Consider the following 18,258-nt stretch of genomic DNA (forward strand, 5'->3'; position numbering starts at 1 on the left):
GACACTGAAAATATTCAAATTCATTCAGCATTGTAGACATAGTAGATATGAAGTTTACGTTAAATGAATTATTCCAACTCATTTAGTCAGACTGTAGTGGGTCACAATCATGTGAAATCATATTAGATATATCATCATGAAGTGAAATACACTGTATATCTTTTAGTGATCTAGTATATGTTTTGATCCCCTCTTCAGTTTTTCACTGGTGGCACATATATACAAGAAAGACCTAAAGTTCGGAGTATTCCTAAAACTTACTCTGCCTTGAGATAGAAGTTAATTGTCATCTGCTGTATACGCCAAATATTCCACAAGGTTTTTATTTTCGTGAATTTCGAGAGTTGGGGGCTATTCAAAAATGTAAAAACATGTACAAATGTTCACTCTGATCCGAACATGAATGCAAATACATTTCTCTGTTCAGTAATGCACTCCGCAACCGTGAATTTAACCACCCACGAAGTTGTTTGGAAGTCCCGATTCACAAAAAATTAGACTTGCCAATAAAATATATAGTATATACAGTACTCTGTACAACCTCCTTTTTATCTATGGGAATAAAGTATTTTATTCTATCATGTTTACTTCAGTCCGTACTGCTGCAGTTTTGATGAAATGTAGTTTGTTTGTTTTTTTCATTACCCAGATAATTACACATGAGAGAGAGCAGTGAGAAAAATTGCATATTATATACACATAAAAAAAGATAGGGACTGGCAGTTACGCAAATAACGTGCATTATTGAGGTTCATAAATACTTTTGTATGGTCAGATGAGCTTTTTGTTTCTAAGCAACGACAGCTGATGCGTATGTTTATTGATACTGCAAATAATGATGCGGAGTTGTGCCTTTGTTCCAGAAAGCGGCCGACACAAGTTCTTTGTGCCCAGCGAATGAAGGATACAGTTCAATTTCAAGTGTTTGTGTCTGTGTTCAGTCACTGATAGCATGACTACTTGTTTTCCAGGCTGTCCCCTTGACCACTATTGTGGGAAGTCTGATATGCATTCTTTAGTGAAAAACAGTGTTATTTTTTGTTTTGTACACTAATTCAAGGTAACTGATTGATACTGAGGCTGCATTTTCATATTGTGGTCCTATTACGTTGCATATCATCCATTAAATTGCCGAAGGTTGAAAGGCAGAGGGTTGTTATTTGAAAAACCAATGATTTATCACCCTCCTTGGTCTGAACCAACAACATGAGCATGTTTTACAATTGTGTAAGCTACGTATGCACCCACAGATGTGCGTTTGGAGCACTAATGAACACACTAGCAAACTTGCCACATTGTTGCGATGTCATCCTCTCCCATGATATCTACGAATCTAACCCAAACCAAGCCAGAAGGTCGTAGGAAATGGCTGAGGTCACATGCCCAGTTTCTATGGCATCAACAGCTATCACACTTTCAATTGATATCAGTTAAACTCTAGTTCACCATGTCATTTGATGCTAAATCAACCCATCAAAGGCTAGCCCCAGTGTGCTCAGGCAGGCGTCCAAGGTGGTCAACAACTTGAAATTTGAGCATTTTCCTAGATACAAATTGTAGAATATCTGCGCACATCACATTAGCATAGCACACAGTATGTTCCGACTCATTTCTCAACGTGCTGTTTACATTTGATGTTGTGTCTTATGTCTTGAGCACAAATTTTCTAAGTAGTTTAATGTTTCTCAAGTTTTTCACCTGTCTTTCACATGTTTGAATACAGTTTATTTTTAGCGTGTTACCAATTCTCAAGGATGTTGCGTAGCATGTTGCTGGCTTTTGGGGATAGTGCACAAGAATTTTGCAGTGACAAGCTCAAATCCCATGTGGATAACCCTGGGTGTCTGTGAGAATCTCATGCTATAGCAAAATGAGCTTGTCCTCAGTGGGTTAATGCTGGTCAATGGAAAGAAATGTTCATTTTTCATTTCATTTCGTTCAGTTTTACATAAATTTGTACATTCAGAACATACAATGTACATTTACCCATCAAACGATTGTAACGAGAATGTGAAGATCCCATATTATAGAGAATTAACTTTACGTAAAATACAATACAGTTAATTAGTACTGAAATCATAAGAGAAGTATGCCATATTTATATTAGAGAATTTAGATAATGTGTGGTGGAACCTACAGAAAAGCAAATGCTTGTGCGGGGAGGTACCCAGCATGCTAGGAGCAAACAGCCTGAATTCATTTCCATGGAGGATCAAACACAAATACCATACTTCTATCAAGGATCTTGACATTCTTTTCCACTCTACTGACTGCACCTTTTGTCTGCTTACAGGGAGAAAAAAACACCAAAAATGTATATACACATTTATATGATGTATCCGTTACATTGTGGCCTGGCAAACATGAAAGGCAGTCAGTGTGATCTGGAGCATAAAATCACACCAAGCAGAGAATAACTTCACCTATTGAAGCATTTATCTCTTAATTATGCTCCAGGTTGAAATGAATTCTTAGCCATGATTAAAGCTCCAGTGCAGTATAGGCCAGCTATGCTGTGTAATTCTGACAAATTTTCGTAGTATTTTGCAACAGTCACAAAAATGATATCATCAGATTGTGTTTTGCAGATTTTGGTTCAGACACACAGTTTCTTATACATGAGGACCAACTTTATCAATGAAGTAACTCAATAATGTTTTTGTTGAACTAGAAAAAAAAAGTGTCACTTCAAATACATGATACATGTTAACATACCAATGTTCTTGCCAGCGCTTTGATGATTAAATGTGCTTGATTGTGTTACTTCTCTTCATTGCTAGTCAACCAAATGCACACATTCATGGGAATCTGTATTTAGCGTCTGATCAATAGTTCAATACTATCCTGTGGAATGCTGTCCTCTGCTTTATATATGATGGGGCTTTAAATCCAGTACATGATGCAAATGGTATCGGGCTGAAGTCAGGCAAACTGAACCCATTAAACTTATTGTTGTCTTTTCATTACAACTTCCATTCAACTTCATTTCCGTGTTTCTTTTTCCTCACAAGAATGAGGAAAAATAATAATACAAGATATTAAGCTAGAAGTTGTACCTATTTTGGTGACAAGCAAAATGATAATGATATTATGTTGAATATTATTTAGTTCTCAATTTCAGTATAGCGAGACAATCATGTTCTTTGAATAAATGGTAGGACCCAATGATAACTGGTTTATGTTGAATGTAAATTCCTTTAAAAAATTTAGTTTCTGCAGTATGAAGAATACAGAGATGGACAGGTAAAAGAGGGGGAAAACTTTTACCTACTATGTGTTCTCTTCCACCCCATAGGGAGAGGGTCTTAGTAGCAGAAACAGAGTGTTTTCTTGTTGTTGTTGTTTTTTTTCAGAAGTGCCTTTTGGTTGGGGGGGGGGGGGGGGAGGAGGGGAGGGGGAAGTGGGCAGGAATGACATGTCATGGAATTTTGACAAATAATCCAAAATAAAGCAGCGAGCAGATCATATGTTTTGGTGCATCTTAGAATTTTTAGGAATCATCTTTGGTAAGGTGCATTCTTGTGTCTTTTAATTTTTTCTGAGAAATGCACTGTGCAGTGTTCATGTTGCTATTCTCTCTATGTAATTATTTCTATGTTGTTGTTGTTTTGTTTTTTTCTCACTGCAGGAGGACAGTGATTTGTTTGAGGAACTCCACCACTACTTCAAGTTTGCCGCGGCGGCATACGGCTGGAAGGGCTACGTCATGGTGCATGGTGCTGGAGGTTGCTGTACGATGGCCAAGGAATGTAGGTCAGTGCATGCAAGCATCATGTGAAGAGCAACCACCAAGAATAATGGACCAGAGCGGCTGTCATTGCGCTCTAATCAGGCATTTCGCTCACATTTTCCCATTTAGGTGGAAGTGGGGAGATAATGAGATAGACTGTGACCAGATGATAGGGACAGACAGAGGCTAGGACAAGAGAAGTCATTTTACGGGGTCTAGGGCAATTACCCCCTGGACAATTAACCCAGACCCTTCTCCTAATCCTAATCCTAATCCTAATCCTAATCCTAATCACAATCCTGAACCTAATCCTAACCCTAACCCAAGCTCTAACCCGAAACCTAACCCTTACCTAATCTTTACTCTAACTTTATCTCTAACCAGTATTTAGCGGGGGGTAATTGTCCCCGGGGGATAATTGCACTGATACACATTTAAGGCCATCTTATGTCTTTTTTCCTTTATATCCATATATTCCTTCCTTCAATGTGCATAGAGATGTTAATGTATTTATTTGTCATGTGTGTAATATGAAAATGGTTTATTATTATCATTATTATTCTTTTGAATGAGGAGGAAAACCAGGGAATTATGAAAACTGTTTCTGCCTCTTACCTGAATCACCTTCTTGGGATGGCCTTACACATTTGATAGGCAAATGCCCCCTAATTTTACTTATGTGACAGTGAGTTTTTATTGAACCTCTCTAATAAGCAAGTGGACTTGTAGCCTGGATGGCATTTGGGGAGATCAACCCTTTGCATACTGGTACCAGGGCAGTGTATCATGAAACTTGTCAGTCACTGACAAGTGTTTTAAGCTGCTGAAATCCTTGCATCTAATTGGCTGATGGCAAACTTGTCAGTGAAAACCACTGCCAAAACACTACCAACTTTGTAGATGAAAAGCCCCCCCCCCCCCCCCCCCACCCCCCTAAGTGTGCAGTTTATTAAATCTTGGTGAATTATCAGATCAGGTCTTTGGTTCAACATGCTGTTAATTTATGCCTGGTTGGTTGATAGAAAGTTGTGAAAAAATGCTGCAGATATTGTAGGCAATGTAAATCACGAGGACCAGGTGATACATGATTAGACATTATGAGCACAATCCCAGTCTCTCCCATTGAGTGACCAAGAGGAAAGAGGCAGGACATGACTGCAGCTGGTATTGATTACCATCACATGAAAACCCACAATTGCACAGGCACAAATAACTGAATATATTGTCACTTTGGCAGAAGCAGATCCTTGCAAAGTTCTATGAAGGTAGAAATGAGCAGAAGTTCAATTGCATTTTAAAACTATATGTATATTTTGTTACCCTACAGATGAGAAATTATTTCTTTTTCAAATTCAGTATTACTGAACCAGTATGTTAGAAAATTGATGGTGCTCTCTCCATGAATGTTGTGCAACATGTTCATTTGTTAGCTGTTTCAGTGACATTTATTATACCCCCGCCAAACGAAGTTTGAAGGGGGTATATAGGAATCAGCGGACGGTCGGGCGGTCGGGCGGTCGGTCGGGCGGGCGGTCGGGCGGGCGGGCGGGCGGGCGGTCGGGCGGGCGGTCGGGCGGGCGGTCGGTCGGGCGGTCGGTCGGGCGGTCGGGCGGTCGGTCCGTTGCAAATCTTGCGTCGCGAACTACTTCCTCAGTTTTCAACCGATTCCCATAAAACTTGGCACAGATGTGTGCCTTGGGTTGTAGATGTGCAAGACGTATTTTTTGACAGTACCCAAAAGTACGTTGCCATGGTAACGGCATATTATGGGCAAAAATGGGTACAAATCTTGCGTCGCGAACTCCTACCACAGTTTTTGATCAATTTTTATGAAATTAGGTACAGATGTTCGTCTGAATATGTTAATGTGCAAGACACATATTTCCGCAGTGGCAAAAAGTGCGTTGCCATGGTAACGGCATGTTATTGGTAAAATATAGGGCAAAATGCTTCATGGCAAAACTGCTTCATCAGTGTTCTTCCAATTCTCATGGAATTCATATTGAATGTTTGTCTTAGGATATAGGTCAGCATGACACATTTCTTGACAGTGACAAAAAGTATGTTGCCATGGTAACAGCTCACATATTATGAGCCAAAATGATGGAAAATTTTGTGTTGCAAACTACTTCCTCAGTTTTTGCCCAATTTCCATGAAACTTGGTACAGATGTGTGCCTTTGGTTGTAGATGTGCAAGACGCTTTTTTTGACAGTACCCGAAAGTACGTTGCCATGGTAACGGCATATTAATGGCAGAAGATCAAGGACAGATCTTGCGGATTTAACTACTTCCTCAGTTTTTTGACCAAAGCTTATGAAATGTGGCACACACCTTGATCTTGGTGGGAAGATGTGGAAGACATATTTTTCGGACATGTCGGAAGCTGCGTTGCCATGGTAACGGCATATCAGAGACTCCAACTCTCCCGTTTTTGACGGGAGACATCCCGCCGAAAGCCCATTTTTGCAAAATCTCCCGTTCTCCCGTTTGAGATTTGATTTCTCCCGCCCTGGCTCTGTGTCTCCCGATGGACAGGATTTCTTACTTATTGCATATCGTATGTTGAAAAAATAAGCCGTAGATAGCACCAGAGAACATCTAGAACCATAGGAACTTCGCGCTTCAACGCACACATCAACTTGGAGTCTCCCGTTTGCTAGGGGTTTCGGGCGGGAGAATCTCCAGATCAGAAGGTGCTTGGGGTTGGAGTCTCTGGCATATAAATGGCAAAAGATCAAGGAAAGATCTTGCGGATTGAACTACTTCCTCTGTATTCGACTGAAGCTCATGAAATGTGGCACACACATTGGTCTTGGTGGGAAGATGTGCAAGACATATTTTTTGGACGTGTCGGAAGCTGCGTTGCCATGGTAACGGCATATTAATGGTGGAAGATCAAGGAAAGATCTTGTGGATTGAACTACTTCCTCAGTTTTTGACAAAAGCTTATGAAATGTGGCACACACAAAAGTCTTGGTGGGAAGATGTGCAAGACATATTTTTCGGAGGTGTCGGAAGCTGCGTTGCCATGGTAACGGCATTTAAATGGCAGAAGATCAAGGAAAGATCATTCTTTGGGTAAGACTGTCGTCACGGGGCGGGGGTATTAATCACCTTAAGTGATATTTCTAGTTTCTATTATTTTGATATCATGTTGCAGGTGCTGTTGCTTCAAGAGCCGACAACACTACCACCTGGATGAATCGTCAGACCCCGACGCCGACAACTGCTGCATGTGCAACTTCGCCGCCCTGAAGAAGATGTCCGGGCTGGGCAACAACGACATCATCTACGCCACCTTCCACGTCTCGGTCAGTTGTAGCTCTTGCTGTCAGGGGCTCGGGAGTAAGGAGGAGAGTACGGGGACGGAGAGCTATGGTATTGACACAGAGGGCTTAATGTTAGTGGGGCGCACCAGCCCCAGGGGGGTGGGGCCACAGGCGGGGGGAGCCAACGAGGCGGGGGCGACGCCCAACGTCCAAACGCCCGAGTCGGGGATCTGCCTTAAGACTAGCCTCTCGTTCCAAGAGGAAATGGATGAGCGCATGATGAGAAAGGAAGCGCGCTCGGCCGCGTCCCTGTCCGACGACGGCTCCGTGTCTTGTGGTGGTCGTTTTTGTTCTTGCTTGCCTCCCTCTCTCTCCCCCTGCAGCTCAGCTTGTAGTGAGTCTGGTGTTGCGTCTGCAGGGAGTGTTTCGAGCCTGTCCCAGTCAGACAATCTGGTATGCCATTTGATTTTCGTTTCTTCGCTTCATTTATCTCACCTTTTTGAGTTTGACATCCCTCTTGTTATTTTATTTTCTTTGCTTGGCATGCTTCTACCCCCCCCCCCCCCCCTACCCATTCTGATGCCCTTTGTTGTTCCTCCCAACTCATCTGTATGCTTTGTCGATTTTCTTTTTGCAAATTCTACATTCCTTAGCATGAATGTGGCCCTGTAGATAGCATGTCGTTTGTATTTGTTTTAGAGCTTGCTGTAACTTTTCTTATTTGAAAATCTCCAAATAAAGAAAGAAAAGAAGTGTTGTGTGACCATTGCATGAGTTTAGTGTTAGAGTGTGTCATAGTTTGTTGTGTGAGGAGCTTTTTTTGTGCCTTGTAGCCACCATACCCCCAGCGTAATCCATGGCGTGAGTAATTCTCATGACAGTCCTGACTCACCCTCTCCCAAAGGAGATATTCCTCCTTTTTTTTCACCTCCAGAGCTTGGAAATTCATTTGTGAATCTCTCTATTTACTATCAGACTATCAGTGAATGATGTGTAGATTTCTCTGTCATTGCATAGTTTGTTTTTTCAGACCCACAAAACAAAGGAAAAACATCAAGCCAAAATTGCAGATTTTTTTTTTTTATATGCCCTGTTACTCTGTTATCCCTTTTAACAATCCATTAAACTATCTAAACTGATACTAGATTCCAGACAAAGTAGATATTTTAGTTGATCAAGCACTGATTTTCTTTGTATATCAACTTCTATTGACAAGTGATAAAACAGTCTTTAGTCCTCCATATAGCTCTTTTCGAAAGAAAAAAAAATCTTCCCAAGAGAAAAAAGAAAATATAAAGTGACCCATAGAGTCTACATACATCACAGTGTCTTCAGATCAGACTAGATATTTTGTGCTGTTGCCGACGCTCATGTTTCTGCTGTCTGCCATGTTTGATTATGCAAATTTGGGTGCATTCGGGCTTGCATCTTTATCACGCTTCGCTCTTTTCACTGCGCTCTATTTGGTGCATCAGGGGCAGCGGTGGGTGTTCATGCCGCCATGAAGTCACAGCCAGCAAGATCTGGGGACAAATTGCTCTAATTCTTTAAAAAAAAAAAAAAAAAGGAAAGAGTTTTATTTGGAGAATGTGTTTCAATGTTTTGATTCTTTTTTTGAAAGAGGAAGGAAGGTGACTCAATATTAAAGATCTAAATCTGTGATTTTGGAAAGCTTGCTGTAATTAGCCCACTTTTGATATGAGTAGAAATTCATTACTGTCATAGAGGAACAGAAAGAATTCATCGTAATGGGATTTGTAGAAAGCTATAAAATCACAGCTCTGTGCTTCAATATTTATGTTTAATGGGTACTTGTATCCTGTTGGGAATGATTTTATAGCCATATTTGGAAAATACTACAAACATTATAGAAAGAAATGAGCCCTAAGTTTCAGTTCCTGATGCTGGAGTGTGCATAAAATGTTGAGTTCTTGTATTTTGTCTTCCTCATTTCCTTCCCTCCACCACAACTCTAATCACCCCCAACCCCTTCCCTAAGTCATTGGCTGGTGGAATTGGAAGATAAAATTGGCAACAGGTTTTTATTAAGGGTGTAAAATGAGGGACAGCATTTGGACAAATGAAGTGAGCAATGTATTCATTTTAGTTTTGGTAAAGGGTATTCCTGCAGGGTTTGGAATGCAGAATTGCATTTGATACACAGATCAGCTTGTGTAGTTTCCCTCCTCAGCCCTATGTCCAGCAAAGACATGACTTCCTCTCCCCCGTGAGCCAAATAGACTAGTCTAACAGGACCCATCTCCTCTGAAATTAACCGTAGTGGCTGCAGACCGTTCCATGTTGGTAAAAGGTATGTTTTAGTATAGTTAAATTGTGTGCGTTTGGGTGTATATGTGCATATATAATTTTTTCTCGAGTGTTTCAGGTACACTTGGAGTGTGTGAGAATACAATTGCTGTTGTTTTATTTGACTGGTTTTTTTTTAATTCAATTTTTTAGATGTTAATGCTTATAATTGTATGTGATCCTTGCAGTGAAAGTGATGCTGAAGTGTAGCAGCCATGCACTAACATGATACAGAATTCCCTCCAATGGTAAAGCTTTCTGCCAGAAACCATCGTGCATGAGGTTTTATCTTTTCATCTGAATGGAAAAACAATACACTAACCAGTGGTATTAAGCATTATCCCTGCCACGCCCACAATTAACACAGAGACACCAGTGCCTGCATTAAGATCATACGTCATTGTGCTAGTATTACATTGTATGTGGCAAGAAGAGGTCTAATGTCTTGTGTCATTAAGTTGTCAAGTCTGATTGAAACTGTGGTTTTGTGGTTTCCTGTCAAGTCAAAACAGCTTTGTTATTGCTACAAGTTTTTATTTGCCTGAGATGATTTTTTTATTCTTTCTTCATCTCTTTCCATGAGGACTTCAGATAAAAACAAGTATCAAAACTGCTCATTAAAGAACAGGAAAAGAATGACCAAACTTTTGAAATAATGAGTTGTAGTAAAGTGTATCCTGTTAGCAGTTTGGATCAAATGCTGTGGAACTATAACTGTAAGCAGAGTAGAATGCTCCGAAAATTGTACAGAAAGACACTGGGAAGAAAAAAAAGTCAGATCTGTTTTGATCAGTGGCCATGGTTGCATTTGCATACACCTTCACATAGAAAATGTATACAAGTGCTGTAATTTTAGGTTCTGTCTTTAAACTTACTAGAGAACTTTTGGCTGATTAAGACATTAAAAATTTGTGGGTTTCTTTCCTCTTCATACTAAAGACAAGTTTATGCCAAAAAGTGGAAAACTTAGTTATCATACTCCAGAGTAAGAAAGCACAGTTGCTTTTAGCATACAGTACTTGACATTTTACCCTAGGAATAGTCTACAGAGAGCTTTTTTTTTGAGGGGGGGGGGTAGCAATAGACAATACTCAGTGAAATGACTTTTGTGTTACTTGTTGGCCGAATGAAACCACAATGCCATGTATAAGTGCCTCTTGCCTCATATCTCACCATATTATGTGCTTTGTATGTGAATGCCACATCATCATTCGTCATCACTAAGGTTGCCGTTTACTACTACAGCAGTGTATCATTCTTGCTATAAGTATTTCTGTGCAGTAGTCGTGAGCAGTATGGTACATGTTGTTCACCGTGCATTTGCCTGTTACCCAATGTAGCCAGCTGCCTGCAAGATATCTCTTTTATCTATAGATCTTATCTAATCCAAGGGTATGAAAGTAAACTACCAAAATGTCGATTTCTGGTGTGTGTTTCACGTTTTACCCTTTAGTCCCATTCACCCACTTTAGTGTGAGACTGAATGGATTTTTTACTATAGTTTCCCAGTTCTGCAATCCTTCTCATGTTTTGTGCAATTTTTTTGTTCCCTCCCCTTCACGTGTCTGTTTTTTCCAGCATGTTCCTAAATGTTTCGCTAAACTCTGCATGGGGAATGCAGGTGGAAGTAGAAAATCCCGTCGGACGAAGAAGGTAATGCAGTGCACTTTTGTATCATCTTGATGCCTTGATACGATTCAAGTGCTCTCCAACGGCATGTCGCAGCACTAACACTCACTGAGGATTTCTTCTTGGTTTCTAGGGTGCATTGCTTCCCTTTTGCACCATTTTTATATGCACCTAACACTATTATCAGCTGATTCTATTGTTTGAACCATTAAAACAAGAGACGATCCTCATTTGCCAAGGTATATATGTATCAAATGAATCATGCACTGAAAGGTTCCAGTTGAAATTATGGGTTCTGAGGCGACTGGCATAGCATTATTTTCTGAAGAGTGTAGCCCCGTAGAAAATAGTAATTATGCCAGTCACTGAAGAATCTGTAATTTTGGCTGATACCTCAAAAAGAATGCATGGCATATTTGATTTATATCCTACAAGAGAACAATTTTGATCTAGATCTAAATACGCGCAGTAGTGCAAGTGGCCAACCGGTTGTCTGCACAGCTACCGCACAGTGCACAGTGCATCTATAAAGTATATGGCAGTCCTATTATCATGATTGCAATTCACTTTGTTGAGGTATTGACAGCTACATTTCTTATTATCGTAAAAATTGACATTGAAATATTGATATTGTGAAAAAATGATGTCACGCCATATCTACTTTTTTAATGGTGATATTATTTGAAGTCACACGAGAAGCTCTTGGCCAATCCTAGTTTGAGAATTTCATGATGAAGGATATATATACTCTGATGGTTAAATCAGTCTGATGAGCTGTTTGTTAACCTGAAACCTACAAAAGTTCCTGTGGGGGTTCAGTAACTCCCCCCTTAAGTTTTGTTCATAACACTTTTGTTGTTCTGTTCTAAAGTCTCAATATTTTCAATTTTCAATTTTCCACTTTGATTCATCACTCTAAATCTCATAATTTCTAGTGAAGAAGAAGGATTTGACTTTCTAGATCCTTTTTTTTTCTTAAGGATTACAAAACCGGAATGGATCATGGCAGTTTGAAGTCACAAAACTTAAAGAAAAATAGAAATCATGTGAAATGTCAATTCTTTGCTTTAAAGGGGTGGTACAGTATTGGTGGAGATGAGAATTAGGCTTTTAACTTTTTGGAAGATTCCAAGAAAACACTTATGAAACAGTACAGAGCATACCATTTTAAGAGGAATTCAAAGTTTGTTTGATGAAAATCGGGTTTGGAATGACAGAAACATCCAAAGACAAAGTAAAACAAAGTGATCGTAATAAAAGGTGGGTCCCACACTTTATTAGAATCGCTCTGTTTTGGATATCTCAGCCATTTCAAAACCAATTTTCATCAAATAAACGTTGAATTCCTCATGGAATTACATGCTCTTTCATATTTCATAAGAGATTTCTCATTATCTCATCAAAAAAATGCTAGAAACCTGAAATTAGGTCTTAACCAAAACTATACAATCTCTTTAATAACCCGTGAGGAGGATGAATCTTCTGGAGCAGTTTTGTTGTAACCCATTTTGATTGTGCTGTTGGATGCGATGCTGAGTACTAACATCACAGGATCTTTGTTCCTTGCATCGCTCTCAGATTTTCCTGGCATGAATGATCACAATGGTGTCTCATCCCATGGGTCCATTTTGTTTTTATTTGAGATTTCCGCCGATCACACCGGCATTTGATTTCTTTTGCTTCATTGAGGGCATGTATTCCTGGAACTCCATACATCCGCATGAGCCTCTCGCCTTGCTTATTACCCTTTAAAAAAAAAATTATTTTGTTGGGGCATTCAGCATGTCCCCTTCTGTTCATTTTGCTTCTGTATTTCTGCACTTCACTTCACTTCCATTTGCTGTCAGTCTGTTTTCCATCTCTACTGTACTCCTCTATTATCTCTCCCATCCTACCCTCCACCCATCTCCCCCCCCCCCCATCCTACCCTCCACCCATCTCCCCCCATCCTACCCTCCACCCATCTCCCCCCCCCATCCTACCCTCCACCCATCTCCCCCCATCCTACCCTCCACCCATCTCCCCCCCCCCCATCCTACCCTTCACCCCATCTCCCCCTCCCCCTCCCACTACTTCTCAGTCAAGGGTCATTTGTTTCTCGATACATCTTCCGTTTCTTCTCCAGTGCCATTTTCCCTACTTTCTTCCTTGTAAACCTCTATACCTCACCTCATGTTTCTTCCCCTCAGACCATTAGTCTTCTTTACAGTTTATATGAACTCTTTTCTGTCCTCACCTCCTGTCGACATCTCTCGACCTCAGTCTCTTTCTCTCTCATTCTGTCATTTGATTCCTTTTGTTTTCTGTCACAACCTGTTCTGTTTACAGCTTTCATCTCACTAAGCTTGCACTTTTTTTAAAAAGAAGTGTAGAATCTTGACTTTTCATCTGTACCAATTTACTCCCCCCCCCCCACCCACCCATTATTTCAATCTTCTGATACGTATCTCATCAAGCTGTCTGCTCTTTTATTTTCTCCCTTCCCTCCATACCATTTCTCTGCCACTCATCCTTTGTTGCCAAATCTTCCCCTTCAATTTCCTACTTATGACTTTGAGTTGCCAGCATGTTTAAATTGCATAACCCTAAATCTTTTGTGTCATGTATCTTTCCCTCAAACTGTTATTCCCCTTTGCAGTTGTAACATTTTTCCTCTCCTTATATCCCCATGTCTCTTTTTTTTCTCTTCTTTCAGTCATTCTTCTATTCCTCTGTTCCTCTGTACCATTCCATGTTCTACTCTGTTCTGTTTAGCAGCGTTTAGCACACTGAGCTTGCGATCCTTCAAAAATGACCTTTCAACCCTGAGTTTAAGGGCAACATAAATCATCACACCCTCTCACGAACTAAACTCACGTAAAACAACAGCAAATAAATAACAAAACTAGGCAATCACTGAAACAGAGACAGGCTTTGTGCTGGGAGTGATCCAATAGCAGGAAGCTTGTCAAAACATGAGGGAAATCTGTCAGACATACACAAAGACTATTCACTAGTTTTGTTTCTTGTGTGATTATGCTAAGTATAACTTGACATGACCATCGGCATGTTATTGACACAACAAAAGTAACAAGAGGCATGCAACTAACATATTAATGTTACAATTTTTCTGTATTGCAGAAATTTTACCTAAGTACAAAAATTTATTTGTAGACAGTCTATGCAGATGTGTCAAATTGCTGGCATACTTCAAAGTAAAGAAAAAATACAGCTTCACAATTCATAGCAGGTGTTCTTTGAATATAAATCTTCTTACTTGACAAAAAATGTAGGATGTGTGATTGTATTGCTACAGATGCTATGTGGCTTAACTCTTCCTGGTGTATCTAGTGATATTCTAATGTTGACATTTCAGTTAAAAGTTATGGCACAGCAAAGAATGCAAATTATTTCATTGCAACTGATTGACAATAGCCCTAAATCATTTTATCAGTTAACTTTGTCAGGGTAAATACATGCAGTGCAATGCTAGCCCAAAGCAACATTTTATATGGCATTTGATCAGGTTGTCTGCTGCGATCACATAAACCGTTGGGTATTTGCTGATCTCTTAAGCGAAGGTATGTCTATGGCACAGAATGTATTTTCCAGTGGGAGAGATGTTTTGCCTGGGTACTGGAGACTACAATAAAGATATCTACACATTTTCACCCCCTCTCTTACAACTACTGTAAAACATGATATATTCGCGGCATGATTTTTTCGCGAATTGGAGCCGACGGCTTTTTTGGCGGCATGAAATTTTCGTGAAATGCCACTGGCACTCAATGCATATAATGTAGACAAGAATTTTCGCGTGCATTTTAATTTTGCGAATCTTGCTCGCGAAATTAAAATGCACGCGAACATTCCTCGTTTTACTGTATATAATGACAAATATGTACATTCTTGAATGTCATCCAAGCAGTATCGACCTACGATGTAAATGACCATCTTTTTCATCCAATGAGTCTGATCACTAGACTATTGTCATAGTCAGGAAATCATCTGAAATACATCACGTAGACTTTTCTGACTAGAAGAAGATATATGAAAGATACAACTTACATAAGGACAATATAGACAATAAATCATAATCAATAAAGATTATGATTTATTCTTTCTTTTTTGATGGAATACGTTTTGGCAGATATTTTTTGATGATACATAATTTCATGGAGAACTCTGCTGAAAATTATTTAGATACCCCGAGTCTTTGACTTTGGGTATACATGAAATATAAATGCATTCTGCTGAAGAACATCAATTTTAAATCGGTTTTTACATTGTGATGGGTTAGCTCATATAAGCAAGGGCAGATGAAGAAATAGCATGAAGTATCAGCAAAAGGATTTTGATGGAGATTCTTTTCGCCAGTAGGAGCTAGTGAAGAGACAGTAAATCTTGTGATGTATTGTCTGAATTTTTTAATGAGTGTAAAAAGGTGAAGTAAACAGAAATTCCTTGATTTGTTTAGCCGCATGTTCTTTAGTCAGTTGAACAATGTTTCCAAACCAGCTGCTCACAATGACCCATACATATACACACAGATTTTAAATTTCTTGAAAATTCAGAGTTTCACACAATTCTGTCATCTTGTAAGACCTCTTCCCAATAATTCATACCCAAATTACTCTCTAGACAATGTTGACATTGGATATTTCCCCCTCCTCCCACCCCCCCCCCTTCCCAACCCATTTCAAACTTTACACCAGCCTGTAGTATGCAGTAAGAGTAACGTTGTTATAGACATGACGTGCAGGTATGTCTAATGGCACTCTTTAATGTCAATGTTTATTTGACACAATCCTTAGGGAGAGAGGCAAGGTAATATGGGGTGACTCATTTAATGCCTAGGGTAGAGAACTCCTTTTTTTATGGTCTGATCACAAACCAAATGAGGTCACAGAGTCAAATTCACAAGTGCTTGTCAAAAAAGGAAGAAGAAAAAAGAAAGAAAAAAAAACACTCCGCAGTGCATATAGACTATTATCTTAACATTGATTGGGCAAACTCTACAGTACCTTCAATGTAAGTCTATTTTCCCATGTCTCTACATTCTTCTGAATATCTTTATTTCTGATGTGTTTTGATTATGCAAGTAGTGTCATGTCAAATAACTATGTAAGGATACTGAAATCATATATTTTTTTTAAGTTTGTGCAATTCACAACCAAAGAAGTTATGAATATGTAGACAAACATAGGATTAACTGATGATTAACATGGTATACAAGCTTGACATGAGGGCTAAACTTGCAAATGCCCAAGTTTTTTTTTTTAATTGATTTGTATGGTCAATTAGGAGGTAAATAGATAGGAATAGAATTATACACTTGAAAGGCTGCACATAAAACTTAGATAGGTTCTGTAGAGGGAGTCCACATGTTCACACTGATATAACCTGAGATGCTATCACATACTCGATATCATGCTTTTCAGTTCAATTTTTGCGTAATGAAAAACAAAGACAATGAAAAATAAACAGGAATGCACCTAGAGACTTGTAGCAAATGATAAATGGCGAAAAGGATTTTTTCCCCTTTTTTTGTGTCAGATATCATAGAATTCAGTGCTTATGTCACTTAAGTCTACCTCAGAAGGTACAATGTGTTTGATCACCCTTGGTCTGTTGAAAACGTCATTCATCTTCTGCTTCTGAAATACAAGTGTATCACTCCACGAATTTGTGGCATTTTGTGCCCCCCATTCTTTGTTGTGTGTGTGCAGTTTCTGTATTAGCGTTCCCCCTTTTCTCCTCATTTCTACTCTTCTAAACTTTTCTCTAATGTAGAGAGTACAGTCTATGTTGTATCAGTTTGTCTTTGGTGCAAAATACAGTGTATATGCACGGGCTGGAATCTGATTGCTGTACCGCATGTTATGCAATGTACTACACACAACTGACTTTGTGATCTCGGAATATTTTCCATGCAGACCAACAAAATGGAAGCCTAAATCAGACACAAAGTGCAGATCTGGGAATAAGAGGCTGGGATTTCTGTGGAAGGGAGCAGCAGAGTAACTAATCAACAGCTGTAAACGTGTGTGGGGAAATTGTCTCCATTCTCCACAAAATGTGGGGAAAATGAGAACTCGGGAGCTACGTTTTTTTAAAATTAATTTTAATATGAGTGTTCATACGGGATGTTGTAGGTATAGGTCAACAAGGTTTGCTAATCTGATATTCTGATTTGATATGAATGTGGTGATGTTGAGTACCAAGGAAAATAACCAGCAGTGGTTGTTCCTGTGTAACATGGAAAAAAGGGCAGCATTCTCACAATAATAGATTTTTGATAACGAGGCGAAGAGGTTGGCGGGGGAGCTTAAGGAATTGCATTTACTTTTAACAGACAAAGGACATGTGCTGTGCGTAAAGTGGAGACTAATTGATGTAGAAGGTGAAATTGTAAATGAATCACATATTACAGGAATGCTCTGTGTACATCTTTAACCTTTTGCATTGATTTCGATATGTGAATGAACCCTTTTCTGATATGAGCTCACATGGTGTGTTGACACGGGTGAAAGTGTGCTTCATTTGTGATGCATAGATACAAGGATAAGTCCCTGTGACTGAATGCAAAAGAGAGAATCTTTCCACTTCTTAGTTATGAAGTTCAGCAGTAGTGTGAACCATCTACACTGTATACATGTTCAGCTCGTGTCTGCAATGTAAATACCAAAGTGTGCAACCATGTCAGTGTGTGCAAGGAGAGTAGGTCTGGGCTGCTGTACTTTTAGCATCTTTAACTCATTGCTTCTTAGATTCCTGGGCTTGACACGGGCACAACTCAGCTGCAGTAGACTGTGGAAGAAAACAGTAGGACTAGACTTTTTTCTGAGCTGTTTTTAGTAGCTAGCCCTGGACTTTTACAATCATTTAGATTGAATTAATCTTAACTGTCAATGCTAAGATGTAAGCATGAGCATATTAATAGTCTTATTGATGCACTGAATATTTAATATGTTCAGACACATTTAGTTTGTTGTTGCAATGGTAAAGTACTTTGTAGTTATGTGCTGATAACTGCCTTGCTAAGATATTCACTTTTCTCTCTGGCTGAGACGTATGAAGTTCGAGTCTAATGTAAATGGAATGGAATGGTTTGATGTCAAGATCATATGCAAATACAAGTGTGTTGTGTGGGATTACATATAAACTCACAGTACCCTGACTCCATAGCACGTCGCAATCAAAATATGATTACACCTGTGTTACTTATATTTGATGTCTTTGAGTAGAGATTTGCATAGTTCAGATAATGAGTTTGTCAATGTACAGGTTGGTAGTTAAACCATGTATGAGGTAGAGAGTTATATCTCTTACAGCTGTGGTG

General features: G+C 39.4%; 1 protein-coding gene across 1 annotated transcript in view; it reads left to right on the forward strand.

Annotated features, from left to right (window-relative positions):
• LOC139713371 (uncharacterized) overlaps positions 1-18,258 on the forward strand; it is a 134,532-nt gene that overhangs the window by 81,395 nt on the left and 34,879 nt on the right. The window contains exons 7-9 of the mRNA XM_071625108.1: positions 3,629-3,753; positions 6,893-7,454; positions 10,713-10,961. Of these exons, the coding sequence (XP_071481209.1) occupies positions 3,629-3,753; positions 6,893-7,454; positions 10,713-10,961 (936 nt within the window). The remainder of the gene's footprint in view (positions 1-3,628; positions 3,754-6,892; positions 7,455-10,712; positions 10,962-18,258) is intronic.

The sequence above is a fragment of the Diadema antillarum genome, unplaced genomic scaffold, assembly GCF_040938485.1.
Source record: "Diadema antillarum isolate AM-2024a unplaced genomic scaffold, OU_Dant_1.0 seq00001954_RagTag, whole genome shotgun sequence".
Lineage (NCBI taxonomy): Eukaryota > Metazoa > Echinodermata > Echinoidea > Diadematoida > Diadematidae > Diadema > Diadema antillarum.